The sequence below is a fragment of the Sminthopsis crassicaudata genome, chromosome 1 (genome assembly GCF_048593235.1).
Source record: "Sminthopsis crassicaudata isolate SCR6 chromosome 1, ASM4859323v1, whole genome shotgun sequence".
Taxonomy (NCBI): Eukaryota; Metazoa; Chordata; class Mammalia; order Dasyuromorphia; family Dasyuridae; genus Sminthopsis; species Sminthopsis crassicaudata.
In genome coordinates this window covers 644,669,814-644,690,416 of record NC_133617.1, presented here as the reverse complement: position 1 = coordinate 644,690,416, position 20,603 = coordinate 644,669,814, and the positions used below count along the sequence as shown (strand labels likewise).

At 33.0% G+C, this 20,603-nt stretch overlaps 1 protein-coding gene across 1 annotated transcript in view; it reads left to right on the top strand.

Annotated features, from left to right (window-relative positions):
• The window catches only part of MPDZ (multiple PDZ domain crumbs cell polarity complex component), a 221,149-nt gene that overhangs the window by 72,199 nt on the left and 128,347 nt on the right, over positions 1–20,603 (top strand). Inside the window, 5 exon segments of the mRNA XM_074282905.1 lie at positions 2,501–2,615; positions 3,328–3,416; positions 10,606–10,801; positions 12,117–12,206; positions 18,997–19,100. Coding sequence (XP_074139006.1) covers positions 2,501–2,615; positions 3,328–3,416; positions 10,606–10,801; positions 12,117–12,206; positions 18,997–19,100 — 594 coding nt within the window.

Genomic DNA, 20,603 nt, shown 5'->3' with positions numbered 1-20,603 from the left:
CAGTTTACTGATGCCTCATGATTCATTGTATGTTAAAGATTTAAATTATTTTACTAGTCAACTAATGACCAGCTCATTAATTTCACACATTGGGGAGTATTAGCACATTTATGAAATCTGGATCATATTGAAATTCTAAGAAGGAAGATTATTTGTGTGTAGAGAAACTTGGGGCACAAAGCTCATAATTTAAAAAAAATACAATAATGATGAAACTTACTCTCTTCCCCTGTCAAGAAGAAGCTATTAACAGATAATTCTATTATCAAATAATTCCTGGACTATTCTTATTGTTGGGAACTCTTTATCAGACTCCATTATCTATCCCCCAACTTCTGGGTATCAACAACAGCTTTTTGAGATATTAACTAAGCATATCTTTAGGTAGGTCAAGGACCTGATCTGCTAAGAACATTCCACATCTGGCTCCTGACCCCTTCCTCTTGAGTTCAAGTGTCTTTACTTTTTCTTTTCTTTTCTTTTTTTTTTTTTTTTTTTTTTTTTTTTTTGGCTGAGGTAATTGGGCTTAAGTGACTTGCCAGCATCACACAGTTAGTTAGTGTCTGAGACCAGATTTAAACGTGGGTCCTTCTGACTTCAGGGCTGATGCTCTATCTACTGCACTACTTAGATGCTCCAAGTGCCTTTACTTTTTTAGTCTACCTTAGAAACCTCCAAGGCTATATTTTCCCTATAAAAGATTGGCTTATAATGATCTTTGCTGAGTTCTATTTGCAGCCAAGCCCACTATGAGGTACTCTCTCTCCTTCATAGTGCTTTCCCTATAATGGCATCTTTCTCCTTATTCTAGATAACTCTATGGTCAGTTTAATCCAGTCAGTGTCTCACTTCCACTTCACAGAATATTTCCTTCCTCTGGTTAATTGTTTCCCTGAGGAATTTGTCTTTTTCCTTGCTAACTATATTTATTTCATATTTGCCACTACTGGTTCCTATTTTACTTCCCATTTTTGTATGTAACTGAATTCCCTAAATAAATCTGTCTTTAGCCAAAGAGAATGGCCATTCTGCATTTGTCACATGTTTATTTCTAATTAGTAATTGTTACCTCGACTTCATCAAATATAGAGTTTTGTTTTATATCAGATAAGTGATTTTTTTGGCATAGGGAACACCTAGTGAAGAAACTTCCTCTATTTAAATACACCAGATTATACATAGATTAACTATGATCCTAGAAGCTAATTGCTTAGGTTAAGACTTGACTTCCCCAAGGTCACAAAACCTGCATGTGTCTGACTGACATGAGATTTGAACCCAAGGATATCTGATGCTGAGTACTGGGGATTCAAAAAGAGGCAAAAGACAGTTATTCTCAGGGAGCTCACAATCTAATAGAGGAAGGAGACTAGTACATATTTTGTAGATAATATAGGATTTTTACATACCTGTGCATACACAGACACAGACACAGAATAAATAGGATATATATATAGGGTAAATAGTAAATACAGGATAATTAGAAAACATTCCAGGAATGTTCTCAGAATGCTAGAGGAAATGCTTGCAGTAGAAAGATTGGAATGTTTTGTTTGTGGAATAGTTAAGAGGCCAGTGTTACTGGATAGAAGGAGTATATGCTGGGGAGTAAGGTGTAAGAAAACTGGCAAGGGATGTTTGTGGGATAGGGGAGGGACATGACAGTGTAGAAATAGGTTACGTTGACTTTGAATACCCCCAAAGGGGGGGGGGAGACAGAGAGAGAGAGAGAGGAGAGAGACAGAGAGAGAGAGAGAGAGAGAGAGAGAGAGAGAGAGAGAGAGAGAGAGAGAGAGAGAGAGAGAATTTTTGAATTTGAATTTGATCCTGGGGATGGAATATTTGGTGTTTTTTGATTTGGAGCTGCATGGTTTAGATGGGGAAGAGACTTGAAACATGCAGAACCAACAGCAAACTACAGGATTCCATGTGTACTTCAGTGTCCATTTATACTTTACTGATGGAGAAAAACATAATTTTATTGTAATGGAAAGCTCAGTGGTTTTATAATCCTGCCTCCAGGATTTGAATTTTGACTTGTATAATTGTTCATAATTAATTAAATGTCTTAAATTTAATTTAAATGTTAGGCTCTAGCTATTTAGGTTTTAAAGCTTGTTGATTGATTGAGAGAATCAAGTTGAAATTCTATTCTTAAAGAAGAATTACCTCCAAATGACTAATAAAAGCCAATAAGAAAGCCGGATTTGATTTATAAAATTCTGTTTTTAATGTACATATTCAGGGACCTCCTTTTAGAAAAGGAATTTTATTTTTGACCATTATCTCTTTAACTATATTAGATTAGAAAAAGTAGCAGGTCACATCACCAGAAGTCCTTAAAATAGTAAATTATTTTACAAGCTTTCTGTAGAGTCTTAAATCAGTCATCATCCCTAGATAAGAATCTCATTTTCTTGAAAATAAGACTCTCATTTTCTTGAACTAAGCTAAATTCCCTTTTTTATTTGAGCTTTTTTTTTGTTTTATTTTAATTTAGGTGGAAATGTCTATGCAGAAAAGTGGAGAAATTGAAACATTTGATGTAGAACTTACAAAAAATGTCCAAGGATTAGGAATAACCATTGCTGGTTACATTGGAGATAAGAAATCAGGTAATAATTGAAAATGATAGATTTTAAACCTGTGTACCTATAGGTTTATATGATATCTTTGCTTTATGGAAAAAATTTTTCAGATAGACATATAAACAGTAAAGCTTCATTTAATATCCTTAGATTATATATTTTAAAAAACAATTTTAGAAACAGGGGAACTTAGGTATGGAAATATCAATCTTGATAAAGGTTCATTTGAAGCAGTGCCTTTAATCCAAGGAAATCTAGTCATTGAAAAGAATATAAACATATAGATCTATGTGCATCCTCTAGAATATGTAATCTCTTTATCCATAGGACCAATATTTTGATGTCATTACATCATTAAAATAGGGAATGGATCCTGGAGATGATGACAGTAAAATTGAAGATCAAATAAAATCTACTTTAATAATTTCTTTAGTAATATACCTAATATAGGGAGAGGGGGAACTTGGTCTGTCTATTAGCAGTAGTTTAAAACATTTTTTTCTTGTTGTTGTTTATTTTTTTTTCTCTTAATAGCTGGCCATCAGTTTCCATTATGTTGCTTATGTAAAATGGTAGCTGGTAGAATCTTATAAAATTACAGGTTTAAATATGGAACAGGGAAACATCTGTGATGTTTTCTGTATATTTAATTTAGATATTTCTAAAGACATGCTTAGATTGACTTATAGAACAGTAACAAAATAATCATTTATTTTTGTTTTTTTAAAACAATTCTCAGAATCTTCAGGTATATTTGTAAAGAGCATTACAAAAAGCAGTGCTGTTGAACATGATGGAAGAATCCGTGTTGGTGACCAAATCATAGCAGTAAGTCACTTTCCTCATCTTTAAAATGATGGAGATAGAATAGATTTCTTTTTTAAAAAACTTGACACTTTAAATATTATTTTAAAGCTTATTGATTGATACTTATTTTATGTAATACTTCCCTTGTGAGGCAGAAAATTAAATAGATATGAAAAAAAATTTAAAGATAATTTCAAAATCTATATATACCAACTGTGTCTAATAGAGTATGCAATGTTCTGTGCCAGTAGTCCCTCTTCTCATGGCCTCTTGGGGAGAATATTGGTCATTACTGTTAAAATGATATTATTGGGAACTAAATTATTTTAAAGGATTTTCCATCTCTAAGATTATTTGAATATTCAACACTTCAATTATCCTGCTTTATTGGTGAATGAGTTTCTCTGATTATTGAATCTTCTGGATAATTAAAGCTTAACTTTCTAATAATAATAATGATATCTTGAAGATTTTGAGACACCAATATGTTCAGTTATATTGTGCTGGACTAGATTGAAAATGGGATCAAATTGTACTGATTACAAGTTTTACTCTTAGGTTTATGTTTTAGAATTTTAAGTCCAGAAATCATGTCTTCGTTAAGTCCTATACTGTTCAGATATTTAACATGAAAATTTTGAGTGTCCACACATTAAAAATATTATAGAATTGTTTTAGTTCATGAAAAAATATACAGAGTATAGACCTCTTGCATTAATTCTATGATTGTATTAGGGATCCGAGACCACAGATAAGAATCATAGGTTTTAAATATGATATAGATGAAAAATTAATAAACACATTGCAGTTACTCAGGTGGACCACTTGGTGACACTCATGTTTTTCCTCTTGGACTGGCTGGGTGTGTAGTTTTGGACATTCCAGGGTATCTTTTAATTGTAGTTATTTATTGAGACTTTTTAGAAAATACACTTATTTTCATTTAATCAAAGCTGCCTTTCTATTGCTAACAAATATCCTTATCCCCTGATGCTTATCAGAGAACTTTTGGGATATAAATGTTGAGGCAATTTTCAACATAATGTATTCTGAAGTTAGTAAGGACTTTAATTCAATTTAATGTTTTCTCTATGCTAATACTTCTACTATTTTTTCAGAGATATAAAAATAAGAGCATATTACTAGATTTTGTGGGGCAATTAACACTGATGTAGAAACTTGACTCTAATACTACCTATTACCTTAAACAGTCACTTAACCTGCTTCATCTATAAAATGGGAATAATCATATATATCATGCCTCTCTCATAGTACTTGTATAAGAATCAGATGAGAAAAAAAAAAAAAAAAATATATATATATATATATATATATATATATATAATTTGTGAATAACCAAGTGCTTGGAACACTTTTTTTTTTTTTTTTTTTTTTGCTTCCTCTAAAGTCCGGGCGACATATGAACTATTGTAATAGTCTTTTCCTGATGTCTCCTGATTTTGTTCTTCCCTCTTCCCAGTGGTAATGACTTTATATTTTCTTCATATCTATTTTACATTTATCTTCAGACTGTGAACTTACTTATCTTTACAACAGAATGTAAACTCCTTGAAGACAGAGATCATTTTTTATAACCCTTGTATTCTAGTGCCTGATATGCTGTAGAGAGTATTAATAAATGCTTGTTGAATAGAACTGAATTAAAAGAGACATGTAAATAATAGGTAGTACTATTATTGAATAGAATTGAATCAAAAGAGAAATGTAAATAACAGGTATTATTATTAGTATTCCTTTACTAAAGAAGTTCTCCAGTGCTTTATCATGCATGGCAGAGAGGTTTTTCAAGGCTTTGAAGGCTAGGTCTGGAGTTTGCAAGCCTTGATTGATACAACAAAATTGAAAAGGCTTCTTTCTAGTAAACCTGACAATGAATTATGTCTGTTGCCTAAGGAATAGTCTAGTTCAGTGCAGAAAAACTTAACAGTTAAGTGTAAGGTACAATATGATAAGTGGTTTGGTCACAAACAGTCAAGAAAAATACTCATCTAAATATGGAGGAATTATATTCTTCACTGATCACTAGAGCATTAACACCTAATAAAATCAGAGATTCTTGAAATAAGAATTGTTATTGTTATTATCTCCTTATATTTTTTGATGAAGTTCAGACAGAAGCATTCCTGGTGTTTGCTCAATTCTTTTATATTCAATATTCTGTGGGCTAATATGAAGTTGGATAATATGGTTAAATTTGGTAATTGAATGAAATTATTAGAATGTAAGTTCACCTTCATCAAACTCATTGAAAGCATCTTGAGACAACTCCAGGTGTAGAGAAGATGATGGGGTTGCTCCTCCTCCTGCTGCTATTGCTGCTTATTACTGCTAGTAGCTTTCCCTCCTTAGATTTTTGCATTCTACTATTATTTCCTACTTTCTCCATAGAGTTCTTCATGACTCCTAGCAGAAACTCTTTAGTAGCCACTGAATCTTGATTCTGCTAATTGGACTGTTCATAATTTGTCTATAGAACACAAGCAATTTTCTTTGTAGTTTCTGTTCTGTATAACAAATAAACTTCAGTTTAGAAATATATCTGATTCTGTACTTTCTCTTTTCTCATCTTATTTTCTATACCTTTTTGTAAACTGTGCTTACGTACGAAGATACCCCTTTGATCCTGTGAATACTCTGCTTTTTAACCCTTGTCAAGCTTTATATCATTAACTTTATTTATACCCTTCTTTATCAGCTAGTTTTCTCTCTTTCTCTCTCTCTCTCTCTCTCTCTCTCTCTCTCTCTCTCTCTCTCTCTCTCTCTCTCTCTCTCTCTCTCTCTCTCTCTCTCTCTCTCTCTCTCTCTCTCTCTCTCTTCCCATTCCTTTTCTTCTATGAAAACATTTTACACATTAGTTCTGGTTAGCATCAGTGTACTTTGAATCAGTTAAAAGCCTAACTAGTGAAGTAGAAATTAATTGTCAATAAATAAACCTTTATTAAGTGCCTGTTATATTAACACTATTGATACAGAGACACAATGAAAATGCCTCTCTCCTTAAGGAGCTTTTTAAATAAACAGAATGTATACCTATGTATACATAGAAATATGCAATTTATAATTACAAATTAAAATATTTTGAGTCTACATTTTTCATTTTTCTGCACTTTTCATTTGCTTCTTTCTCACTGAGAAGAAAAGCTATGTAACCTCTTAAAGAGAGTAATATGACTTTTTAATTGAAAAGTTAAATATTGATTTAAAGACCAGAATTTGTTTTCTTACTGTATTTAAAGTTATTACCTACATATCTTCATCAGAGCTCTTGGATTCTTAATAAAAATCAAAATATTCAATTTCTTTTGTTTTCTTACCATGTTTAAAGTCATTACTTTCATATCTTTATCAGAGCTCTTGGATTTTTAGCAAAATTCAAAATATTCAATTTTTCATCAACACTCACCATTTTAATCTTAGTTAGCTATAATCATTTTTAATTTGAAAAAAAAAACAAATTTATTTTAGTTCCAATCCAATTTTTTGTATTCACTTCAATTTGAAGGGGAAACATTAGCATCTTGTTGATAATTTAAAATATGCCATTAAAATGTACTCAGCTCATGTTTCATTTTCATGATTATAGACATAATTGTAGTTTCTTCTACTTGATTGTTCATTAATTGTCAGAGTTCCTATAATGATAACTATTCAGACCATTAGAGTTTTGGATACCAGGTAATAAAAATTAAACTGTGGTTTTATTTTTTAATATTTATAGAGTTAAAACAACTTTTCATTCTTTTCACTATTTTTAATGTATTCTCTTGTAAAAATAAGTTGATTTGTTTATTTAATTAAAATAAAAGAGTTAGAATAAAAGAGTTTAGTGGAAAAATATTTGGACTGGAAGATATTTGAATTTTGACCCCAAAACTGCCTGTATTATTTTGAATAAGTTATTTAACCTTACCAAGCCTCAGTTTCCTCATTGGTAAAAAAAAAAAAAAAAAAAGAAATAATCCTTGTACTATTTGCTTTATATAACAAAACAAGGTTATCGTGAAAAAAATTGTAAACCTTTAATTTCTCTATATTATCACATTATTAAGTTAACATTCATTTTGACTGAAAGATAATATTTATTAAAAACAACCAAAGAATTACCTTTGTTTAAGAAAATTACTTCAGAAAATTAAGAAAAATGAACTTTCCTACAAATATTATAAAGGGCGTTAGGATATTACTATTTAAGTTTGAAGTTGAGTATTACATAGTACTGATTTGTGAAGTTATTTTGAAGTCTTTGTATGTGTGAGTAATTAGTTGATGCCATATTAGTTGAAGTGGGAAGCTAGGGAATCTTAGAATTTTACCATTATGTCCCTACTAATAAAAATTCCAAATTATTTGTTGTGAAAAATTGTTGTATCGCAGCAGCAGCTTTTGATATTACTAGATATGATAAATCTCTCTTATGATCCATTTTGCATTAAACAATTAGTGCCTTGTGTTCTCATTGGTTTAGACACCATAGCCAAGTCAATACATCTCCATATAGCTTGGTCCATTTGATTATACAGTAGCTAAAGCTCAACAACCTTGCTTCTATGTGGCATTTACTTTAGGAAGAAAAGAAGAAATTTTAAGTGCCTATTATATTCTAGGTACTTTGATAATTGTTTTACAAATATTATTTCAATTTGATCCTCACAACAATCCTGAGAGGTAGATACTATTACTATCCTCATTTTTCAGTCAAAGAAAGTGAGGCTAGTAGAGAGAAGATAATGTACCCAGGATTACACAGGAAGTCATGAACTGAGGTATTTCTGACCTTAGAACCTATACTATTCAATGTGCCACCAATTGCCTCAACAATTTTCACCAAGTAGAAATTGCATTCTTATTAGGGATGCTTTTCTGCCTGTTACTTTAAAAAAAAATCTTTCCTTTTCATATAAGAAAGGGGAGAAGGGAAAGGAGGAGTGAAGATTATATGTTTTAAGTATGAGCTACAGTTACTAAGAATGGAAGAGAAAGTACATATTTTGCTTTCCTTAGACTATTTGATGAATTTAAATTATTGAAGTTAAATGGATAAGTGGGCATACAATCTATTTTGATATGCAGCTGTGCTATGAGAGAAAGCATGGAATAGGGAAACTTAAAATGAAAAAGCAAATATTCAGCTTAAATTCTTTGGTATTTTAAGAAATTCTGTGTAATCATTAAACTATATACATATTTATATTTAGTATTGAATTTATGCCAGATCCTTTTTATAAACAAAATTTCAAGAAATTTATGTTAATCTTGAAGCTAATTCTCTCATTGTTATGTAGAGGTGACTGGGTCCTCAAAGGCTATATTAGACAATTCCTCTAAAGCACAAGAGCTTCACATGTAGAGTCATCAATGGAATTTCTGTCTGTAGTGTGGGTACCACTTCACTGTATGTGGAGAGGCTGATGGTTTGTCACTAAGTTCTGAAATATGGCATATTATATCTTATTATAGAATTAATAAAGTCTTGGACAGTGATCTACATTGCTGGAGGGAGAGTCCTTATCTAATAAATCATGAATCTTGACAAATATTGAAGTAGGATCATGGATCTTGAGTAGGAAGCATATTATTTAGTATGATACCTTTATTTTTCACATGAGGACACTCAGATTCTTTCTGATTTAGTGATATGCTTAGAGTTATACAGGTAGTGAGTAGCAGACCCAGAATTTGAAGTCTTCTTGCTACAAATCTAGTGCTATTTATAGTGTTTCTTTTCCCTTTCTCTATATCCCCAGGTCTTAGCATAGTGCCTGGCTCATAGTCAGTGCTAAATAAATATTTTTTGACTGACATGATATTGATTCACCCGTCTCTGTGCCTTTATAGAGGATGTTTTCTATTCTTGGAATGTGCTCCCACCTCTCTGTTACCTCTGAGAATCTCTAATTTTCTTCAGAAGAAACTGGAGAATTTTCATGACTTCTACCTTCAGATGTTAATGTTACCCCAAATAATCCTGTGTTTATTTTATACTTATTTTTGGTTTCTGCATTTATATGTACATAATGTCTCCCCCTTCAGAATGTAAACTCATTGAGGTCAGGACATGTATAACTTTGTAGAAGCTGATATATAAATGCTCATTTACTATTTTATATCTGCATATGTATGCTTTGTCTTTATGTATTTTACATATCATGATTTGGAGGGTGACCCTGGTTTTTCAGAGGCTAGGCCAGTGGAATACATGCTCTCTTAGTTCCTGTCAAGTTGACAGCTATAGGTCCAACAATAGACTAGTTTATTTATTTTGAAGGACAAAGCCAGCTAGCTTCAGAGTAGTTTCATTCCAAAAGGAAGCCTACTGGGTAGAGGATTTTTGGCCACAACAGTTTATATAGCAAGAAGAAGAGTGAGTGAAGTTTCTATCAGTGTAGGAGATATGCTAATTAATAATAATATGGATCCTTGAAATGTTGAAAAAGAATGTTTGTTATATGTGTGGGTGTTTTATGTCTGTATATTCCAGTATGAGTTTATACATGACACTGTTTTATAGTCACATAGGCTTTCAGGCTTGTGCCATGAAAATTTAAACCCTTTCCTACATATGCTTATATTCCTTTTTGTCTTTGAATCAAGCAGTTTATAATGACTTCAGGATTGTAGAAGATCCAAAAATTATTCACAGTATTATAAAATAATTTAAAATGAAAAAAGTATGAGATACTGATTATAGGCCACCTATAATTATATTTCATATATTTTTTTTATTTTAGGCTTTTTAGTTTTAACTATGGATTAAAAAGGGAAGGTTATTGTATTTGATAGTTTGTTCTAGTCACTAATTAGATTAGGAAAAAAAAAAACAAGCATTAACATGGGTTTACATTCCTCTGACCTCCTAAAGTAATTTATTTCCCACCATAAAGTAAGTATCTAATACTCCCTTGTATTGCTATCTAAATATGTGCTATCAACAAATCAGTCAACAAGCATTTATTAAGGGCTTATTATGTCCCAGGAACTATGATAGGTGCTGAGTATTTAAATGTAAAAGAAAGAAAGGAAATAATCTCTACACTCTAGAACTTCCTAAAGTGTTATCTCCCCTACTAAAATGTTAGCTTCTTTAAGTAGGATTGTCCTATATATTATTGTACCTTTCATAGTGCCTAGCAGTGTATTTGTTGAATCAAGAGAGAGGTGCTTATGCTTCATCTGACTCCTTTTCTCTAAGGTGGATGGTACAGATTTGCAGGGCTTTACAAACCAACAAGCCGTAGAGCTTTTACGAAATACGGGACAAACTGTGCGGCTGGCACTGATGAGAAAAACAACTAAACCAGAAACCCAGGCCAGATCTGATGAGGACTTGAATGTTAATGTTACAAAGGACATTACTTTGTCTGCTTCAGGTGCTAATATAAGCAAAGGTAAAAACACATTAATTACAATTCATTTCAAGACTTCAATAAAATAAATAAAAATTAAATCTTCTATGTCTTTTTTTGTTCATCCAAGACCTATTCTGATGCTTTTGGAAGGTATGAAGAGAATCATAGGCTTTCAGAGTTAAAAGCTCACAAATCTTGGTAGACAAAAGATAGTAAAGAGTGGAAAAGGTTTTAGAATGTCATAGTGACAAAAAAAAAAGCTTTCTGAAGTCTATTGAACTAACTAAATGCAGATTTAGATAACCAGAAGGTTAGCCACCAAATGATGAATTTTTTTGAGTGCAACAGCTCAGGAACCCATTTAAGAAGGTATTGCAAGATTTACTGGTCTCTATTAGGAGATAATATTTACATGGATAAAATCACATTACTTTTGAGATTGAAGAAGTGATACATTTTTCCATATAGCTCATCAAAGATGATATGAGAAGCAATGTGAGGTAATGGATTTGAGAGATCTATTAATGTCTCCAACTTTGACATATCATCTTTGTGACTCTGGACAACAGGCAGCATTGGCATGGGGATTAAAATGGTGGATTTGGAATCAGAAAGATTTGTATTTGAATCCCTCTATAGATATTTAATAGCTCTGACACTGGAAAAATTACTTAACTTTCCTTTAACTCTGTTTGTCTGTCTATAATATGGGGTTAATATAGCTTGTACTTCACAGCTTAGAAAGTCAAATGAAGTAATATATACTAAAGATTTTACCAACTTGAAGCAGTTTGTTGTTTAGGTATTTTTTCAGTTGTACCTAATTTTTTGTGACCCCATATGGTATTTTCCTGGAGTGGTTTGCCATTTGCTTCTCTAACTCATTTTAAGTGACTTGTCCAAGGTCACACAACTACTAAGTATATGAGGCTGTATATGAACTTAGGAAGATGAGCCTTCCTGATTCCTTGCCCAGTGTTCTAACCATTTCTAATTTATTAATTACCTGGGCTACAAAGAAAAGCAAAATATATTCTCTACCCGCAAAGAGTTTGCAATCTAATGGAGAATGGAGGGAAGATAAAATATTTTTTAAAAATTGAACAAGGTAGGGAGTGGGGAACAGAGCAAGTAAGGTAGGGTATCCAAGATAGGTATATGAAGTCCTTCAGCCAGGTGGTAAGCTGGGAAAAGATTGCCATTTTCATTTCTTCATCCCTACCACTTAGTTGAGTAATTTGTGTAGAATAGTTACATAATCCATCTTTGCTAAATTGATTTTCTTCTTGAAGAATGCATGTGTCATGATAGTATTAAAAAAAACCACCAAGAACTAAATATATTCTGTTTTTAGAAAACTGTGACAAGGATGATGTTTCCCCAACAGTGGAGACAAATACCAGCATGTTGCAAATTGGAGAAGCTGAAAAGCATCCAGAATCAGGTTAGTATATGTAAGGTTGTGATTTTTTTTTAGAAATGAAATAGTTTTCATGTAAATTAAGCCCAAACATGATTAATGAATATAGGGCAAGATTGCATAGTTGATTTTGTACTTGCTTTTTGGGTTGTTAATGCTTTTTTCCTCGTAGAGTTGTGTTCACAAGGGCAATTCTCAAATATTCAGGCAATTCTATCAATACTTGAATGATGTTTTAAATTGCACTTCGTTAAGAACCTGTTGTGGGCAAAGCTCTGCTTCAGTCCCTTACTGACACATTGTCAAAGCCTAGAGTGAGCAAATAAATGATATCTTGGAAAGTTTCCTAGATAAATTCTAGAGAATCTTTATGTCAACAAACCCATCACAATTAAGTTACCTAGTTTGGTAAGACTAGTGCATAGATTTCTCTACTTACAGCCCAATTTTTTTTTGGTGCTCCTTCTATTACCAGGAGTTTATTCTGTACTGCTTGTGTCCTCTGTATTGTATAAAACTGAGGGAAACCATTACTTCTTCCATCAATGAAACTTTTTAAAGGGTTTCACATATTTTGAAATAGTGGGTTCCAGAACAATATGACATTAATATGTTTTGGTTCTCTAGCATCAATGAGATTATGGCCGGGTTGCTTTACCACATGGTAGTATCTGAGGGTGACCTAAAAGGATTTAAGTTAGTTCTAGAGCAGCTTTCCAAGATGATTCTTGGAGTGCATCATATTTGATGGTGAATCATGTCTCTTTAAGAATTTTAGATTTCTTCTGGTTCTAATATCAGAAATAAGAATATATAAATACATATATATATGTGTGTGTAGGGGTGTGTGTGTGTGTATATATATATATATATATACACACCTACACACATACTCTCTCTCTCTCTTCCTTCCTTCTTCCTTCTCTCCCTCTCTCTCCCTCTCTCTAACATCCTTTCAATACCTCAATTATCAATAAACAAATCAATAAACAAAACTTTAATTTTGTGATTGCTGCTATGCTTCCAGATATTCTTAAAATTTCCTTTCCTGAAAGGTTAGTTCAGAAGAATTCATTAGACATTAATTAAACACCTCTTACTTTATTTTTATTCATTTTTTGAAAATAATTTTATTGATATTTTTTATCTTTACATTGCTTTACATCTCCCAGTGTTCCCTTTCCCCTCCCAATGTATTCCATATAACAAAGAATGAAATATCTCTAAAGGAAAAGAAGACAAAGATTTTAGACATCTGTAAAACTGATTAGTATGTCAAAAATGTTTGAAAAAATATAGTGTTCCACACTTCTGGTCTTTCTACTTCTGCAAAAGAATGGGTGCCTATTTGCTTTGAATATAAGTTGTTAGATATTGGAGATACTTCCCTTCAGGAACTTACAGTCTATTGGAGGCTATTTGACATCAGCACAGTTAAATATTAAGTAAAGTGGGTTAGACAAGCAACAAACACTTATTAAATACTTATTATGTGCCATGTACTAGCTAAGTTATGGAGAAACAGATGTAAGCATGGAGAAACAGATATAAGCAAGAAGAAAGTCTCTGCCCTCTAACATGAGAGAGCAACACACAAAAGGGGGTGAAACATATGTTTGTGGGAGGGGTTGTTTGGGTGGAGGGAGAAAGGTGGTAGTATGCTGATAGTAAAGATATCTATTGAAGCATGGAAAATCAGAAACTTGTATAGGAACTTGACCAATCTGGTCTCCTTCTCCAAAATAGAGGGGCCCAGTAGGAACTAATCAATTAAAGAAGGGAGACAGCATGACAGACGGATGTTCTAAGGGAAGAAGGCTCCAGAACTAAAGGCTGTTCCATGATGAAATGGTTGCAGAGGTATTGTGGAAGTTCAGAAAAATAGAATGGGGTCATGGCAAAGGAAAGATCTGGACAGTGTTCTAAGAAATTTTGATGAAGTACAGAATATACTTGTATTTTCTTGCTCTGTTACCCTTGAACTATTGTTGACTATTAATCATTATTCTCATTAGGGTCTTTGTTCTTTTTAATTTCCTAGTCCATCACACCTATTATGGTCATTTTCACATGGTTTGGCCTTGGGACTGGCTATTTTACAGAACCACCAAGTTTTAAAGTTAGAAGAGACCTTAGAGTCTATTTAGTCCAAACCATACCAAAAAGAATATCTACTATAACATATCCAGTAAGTGGCTGTATATCTTCTGCTTGAAGCTCTCCCATCAGGTCTTCCTATACAACCCATTCTATTTTTGGATAGCTCTAGTTGGGAAATTTTTCCTGATACCATATTTACATTTATTTCTTTATAACTTTTACCCACTGCTCCTATTTCTGGTTTTCTGGATCCATTTAGAATATGTTAAATTTCTCTTCCATGTAATAGACAGTGGTCATATCCACACCTCTTTCACCCTCTCCACTCTGCCTAAGTCTTTTCCTCTCCAGAATGAAGCTCTTCTCTTCTATCAGCATGTTATTATGTAACATGTGCTCAAAGATGTGGTTACAGATGGAGTTGCCCCTTTCTGGGGACTCATTCCTTAGTCATCTTAAAACTTTGGCATCATAGAATTGAACATAGTTATGCATACAGAGTCTGTCCAGGGGTAAATACAGAAGGATTATTACCTCTTTATTCACAGAAAATGTGCTTCTCAATCATAGCCCAATATTGCGTTAGTTTATTTGACTGCCAAATGTCATTGTTCACTCAAATCAAACATGTAGTTCACTCAAACTCTCAATTGCAGACAAATGACACTAACTGTGCCTTCTATGTCCTCAACTTGAGGCATTTTCTTTTGTACTCAGATGTAAGACTTTAAATTTAGCCTTGTTGAATTTCATCTTCTTCATCAGCTTTGTATTTTAGCCTATGAAGAGTTTTTTTTTTTTTAGATCCTATCTTTGAGTAGCTCTTTCCCTTAGCTTTGTGTCATCTGCTGTTTTAGTGAGCGTGCCAATTATGCATTTATCCAGATCACTGATAAAATTTTTAAATAGCATAGGACCAAACACAGACATCTGGGGCACTAGAGAAGTGTAAGAGATGGGAAGACAGTAACCATTTATATGGAATCCATTGTTCCAATGTGTTGTGCTAAGCAGTTTACAAATATCTCACTACACTGATACTTCTGCCATAAGGAATTAAACTACTCTTTAAAATGAACATTCTACCAATTTTGAATCCCTTTAACTGTGTTACCATAGACTCCACAAGTCTCTATGCTTTCCACAAGAATAATATGATAAAATTTATCAATTGTTTTGCTACAATCTAGTTAAACTTTATCTGTGTCAATTTTTTTTAAGTGCTTTTGTGTCCAGAGCCCTTTTGGCATCTTGGTGGCATCTATGGACCCTTTCTCAGAATAATGTATTTAAATGCATAAGATAAATAAAAGTAGAATTACAAAGGAAACCAATTATATTGAAATACGATTTTAAAATATTTTAAAAACAAATTCATAGATACCACATTAAAAATTCTGGTCCTTGGCATTACTCTAATCTGTTAGGTTAATAGTTCTGTCAAAAAAAAAAAAAAAGAGGAAATGTTAATTTGTGTGCTCTATCTTGATTATGCTATTCTAGTCCAGAAACAATAGAAGATAGATTTACTGCTATGTAATTTGTAGGCTTTGTTCTTTAAAAACAAAAAACAAAACAAAACAACAAAAAAGGTGCTACATTTACTCCCCTTCAGTTATGTGATACCTTTCCCAATTTCCCATGATTGTTCAGATATCGCTGGTAGAGGCATAGCAGTCACATCTGCTGCTTCTTTCAGGAGCCAAGGAATATAGTTCATTTGGGCCAAATGATTTGAACTGAGCCAGAGCAACTAGATGTTCTCTTTCTCTCTATTTATCCCAGATTTCAACTACCATAAGACATTTTTTCATCTGTCATTTAGAGTGTAAAAAGTCATTCTTCTTGGTACTCAAGGCAGAAACAAAATAATAATTTTAGAAGCTCTGCCTTTTCTCTGTTGTCAGTTATCATCTTATCCATGCCAAGTAGAAGTTTTATCATTTCTTAGATCTTTTTTCCACTCAATATAGTGAAAATACTCTATTTTGACCTTGGCTTCCCTTGACAGCCTCAGCTTATCCTGAACTTTATGATTCTTGATACTGTTTTAGTACTTTTATATAGTATTCATCTTAACTGCCCTTCTTTCTATCTTTTATGCAAATCTTTTGAAAAAAAATTAAGTTTATTGTGTGTAACGGGCTGTTGTCTCCAGAAGCTGCCAATCACTCTCTGAGAGGAGATCTGCTGTGTCAACTCAAATCTCTCGGACAGATTCTTCTTCCTGTAGAGGGCCGACTTCCCTTCTTGCAGAGAGCAGCCTCAAGTCTCGTCCAGACAAAACTCTCTCTTTCCTCCAGAGCTGTCCTCTTTTATCCTCCCAGAGAATGGGTGTGGGATAATGCAAGGGCTTCTGGGAAAAATTACTTCAACCAATGAACTTGCTCCTCCTAAGCATGCAAGCTCCCCCCCCACCCCCCCAGGAATTCACAAGAAAAACTCCCAGGAAAGGCTGGAACTAGAGAATTGTCAAGTAATGACTTAGCACTTAGTAGGAACCTAGTATCTCATTATCTCATTAGCACTTAGTAAGAACCTAACAATTGTGGATTCCTTGTGTGTTCTCTTCAGACAGCTTGTATGTTTTCTCCTTACTGGAAATTTCCCCCTTTAGAAATTTAATTCTTAAGAGTCTCCTATCCTACTTGAGCAACTTCTCATGAAGGATTTGTTTCTAAACTTTTTGAAATCTGTTTTCCTAAAATTGATCAAACTACTCATGCTTCTCCTTCTTCATGAGAAGCTCTAAAAGGTAGTGGTTTCTTCTACCAAGTAATAATCTCTAACTTCAGCAACCTTAAGGGTTGGGAATCCATTAATCACATGGATGATTTCTTATTTATCTCTGCCTCTGCCAGAGCCTCCAGTCCTGTGCTTTTAAAATAATAAACTTTTTTGAATGAATAAATGAACTCGGTATACTTGCACTTAGCAAATTAGAAATAGCCCAAGTTGCAAAATAAGGTTTCCTGAATTCTTAAATGTCCCAACATAAATTAATGAGACTATTTAGCTTAGAGAAAAGCAGAGACTGAATAGACCTTAAAGAGTAAGCAGCTAGTAGTTCAACAAGAAAAACACTTGTCAAAAAAATGAACATTTTTTTGTTGAAACTAAAGCTCTTATTTTGGGAAAATTATTAATACAATGACCATGTTTTATAGAGCAATAAAGACATAGTAAGCAGAAAAAATAAATCCAAATTTGGCTTTATCTATTGAAATCTTCAGAAGATTTTCATTTCAGTTGTTTGGACTTGCTAACCTTGCAAATATGTTCACATGACAACAGACATTACAATTATTTCATACTTTTGGCTGTATACGCTTCTACCATAGGAAATACTTCATCAAAACAATCTTGTTCTTTCTTTAAGAAAACCTATATACAAACCCCCAAATTTGTAAAAGATGAATTAGTGCATAATGATTTGCTTTATGTAAAAAAGGACTTATCACTTCATAGTTTTTTTTTCCAGTAGCCAGCTTCCCTATTGAAATGAAAATAAAATTTGATTTACAAAAATATGTTATATATATAACTATTTGAAGACCCATCTGTTGTGTAAATAAAGGAACACCTATATTAGAATCTTTTGTCAAACTTGAGTGACTTCAGAATATAAACTATACTTGATTGTAATATAAATAAATACACACATATACAGAAATTGACCTATGACCAGAGAAATTCACCTGTCTATAATTAGAGATCAGACTACTCCAGAGTGAGGAAATGTTGGGAGAGTGGGGAGGTTGTGTCCTCCCATTTATATATCCATTTTTTTTGAAAGAGGATCATGAGTAATACCAATGTGAGATTACCTACATTTGCAGTGAATACTATAACCAAAGCAATGGATTCCATTAGAAAATATTGGTGAGACATTCAGGAACTAAGAACTTAGGTTGGCAGAGAAAGGCATACTTTCTCCATGGGCAGGGATTTATTCTTTTTACTTATTTGAAGCCAGAGCCAATACTTCATATATTGATTGATTGATTGATTGATTTTTGCTGAGGCAATTGGGGTTAAGTGACTTGCCCAGGGTCACATATTTAAGAAGTGTTAAGTGTCTGAGGCCAGATTTGAACTCAGGTGCTCCTGACTTCAGAACTTCTGTCTACTGTGCCACCTAAGCATTCCATCTTCTAATAGTTTTAATGGTTATAAATAGCTCTAAATGTTTCTCTGAAACTAGATGGGGCAGTGAAGGGTGGGAGTAAGGAACAGTTTGCAGATAGTCTTCCTGATAGACCAGTCCCCAAATCCAGGCTGTATCAGACTATGTACTTACTGAAGGAATCCAAAGGAAGAGGATTGATTAATAGGGACATATTAAGTTTGTTGTTCAGTCAATCAGAAGGTACTATTAAGCACCATCACCCAGATACTGATCCAGACATTGAGGATTCAAATACAAAAGTGAAATATCTCTCTCGCTTTCAAGGGTTATATAAGACAAGGTTAATGGTCAAAATGAGAGACTTGACCAAATCGGGATGAAATGACCATGAAATGATATGAAGAAACTAAGAGATCATTATAGAGAACACTATGGCAAAAATTATAAGCAAGCATGAGTGGGGTACAGAAAAGCTTATAATGAAACTAACTTAAAGGGGGGCATTTTGGTCAGAGTTCACTTTGTACCAAGTTTCAAGATGTGAAAAAGTTATTGTCAATTAAATAATTATTTTAATTATTTTAGACCTTCAGCTGCCAGAAGAAGTAGAAGTTGTTGAAGGACAGCTTGAAGAAGCAAAATTGCAGAGTAAATGGCAAAGGATTATGGGCCTTAATTATGAAATAGTGGTATGTTAACCTTTATGTCTTGATAGTATTATCTTTGAATAATCTGATAAATTTGGCAGTAGAGTTATTATTTTAATAGAGATTTGATATTCTAATTCCACATAAGGAAATGCAAAGGGCTAAAGAATTATTCAAACAATATGGACTTTTAAAAAATATTAACAACAAAAATCCATTATTATCTTTTGTTATTTGGTCCCAGTCCAATGGTAAATGTATGGCCTTTGGGGAAGACTAAAATTTTTAGTGCTGATCTGGGCTCACGAGTCAATTTTTATTTTAAAAAGGTTGATTAAAAACAAGCAAGTTTTTAAATGGGGAAGAGAAAGTAAGAATGTTGTGAATTCTCCTGAAATTGAAGTTTCCAAATTAACATAATTCATCAACTTTCCCAACTTTGATTAGTACAAAGGGTATGTTCCAACAATAAATGGTTAGAACTATGAATCACTTTTTCTTACTCTTTCTATGCCCTAGTGACATGAAGACTTTTTAATGTGTTTTTTCATAACTCTGACGTCCTCAATGTTTGGCAAGAATAATCAGGTATTGGGGTAGATGATAGTCTTGATACAATTTGAGTTCTTATGCATTAGAGAGAGAAATTGGATCATAATGGCAAAAACAATTCTACTTATAAGACATAATTTCAAAGTTCTTTCAGGATCTTTTTCTGAGACTTCCATATTATTTTTAAAAGCCTTAGTAAGGTAATAGGATGCAGGGGAAATAAAATTTCATTTGGAGTCAACAGACATAAATTTCTATTTAGTGCAAACTTGTTCAGTCCACTTGTCTTTTTGAGTTTCATTTCCCTCATCTGTAAAATAAAGTTATTGAGCTTATTGATCTCTAAAGTTTATTCATATTTTAGAGTCTTTGACTTCATATGCAGTGCTTTAATTTCTGATTATGTGTCACTAGGGAAAAATAAAAGAAAAAATTGCATTAGCTTTTGTTAATTAAAAATATATATCTTTGGCAAGAAGAGAATCTCTCTGTAATACTGAATGGTTGCTGTGAATTGAGCTGTTCCCTAGATAATTCCAGAAATTTATGGAAAAGTTATGCTTGGGTACTTTTGACTGCCACTGAGATTGAAACTTGAAACTAAGATTAATTCCAGAAATTTATGGACATAAGTGGTCTTTCCAATAGGAACATAACATTTTTCTGGAGGATACTGATGATGCTGTCTGTTTGTAAGTCTGTCTATAGGTTCTCTTCTCTTCTCTTCTCTTCTCTTCTCTTCTCTTCTCTTCTCTTCTCTTCTCTTCTCTTCTCTTCTCTTCTCTTCTCTTCTCTTCTCTTCTCTTCTCTTCTCTTCTCTTCTCCTCTCTTCCCCTCTCTTCCTTTCTCTTTCTCTCTTTCCCTCTCTTCCTTTCTCTTTCTCTCTTTCCCTCTCCTACTCTCTCTCCCCAATTCTCTCTTACCCTCTCTCTTTTGCTCCCCCTTTCCTTTCCTCCTTCCAATGTTTACATATACAAACATATGTATGTATGT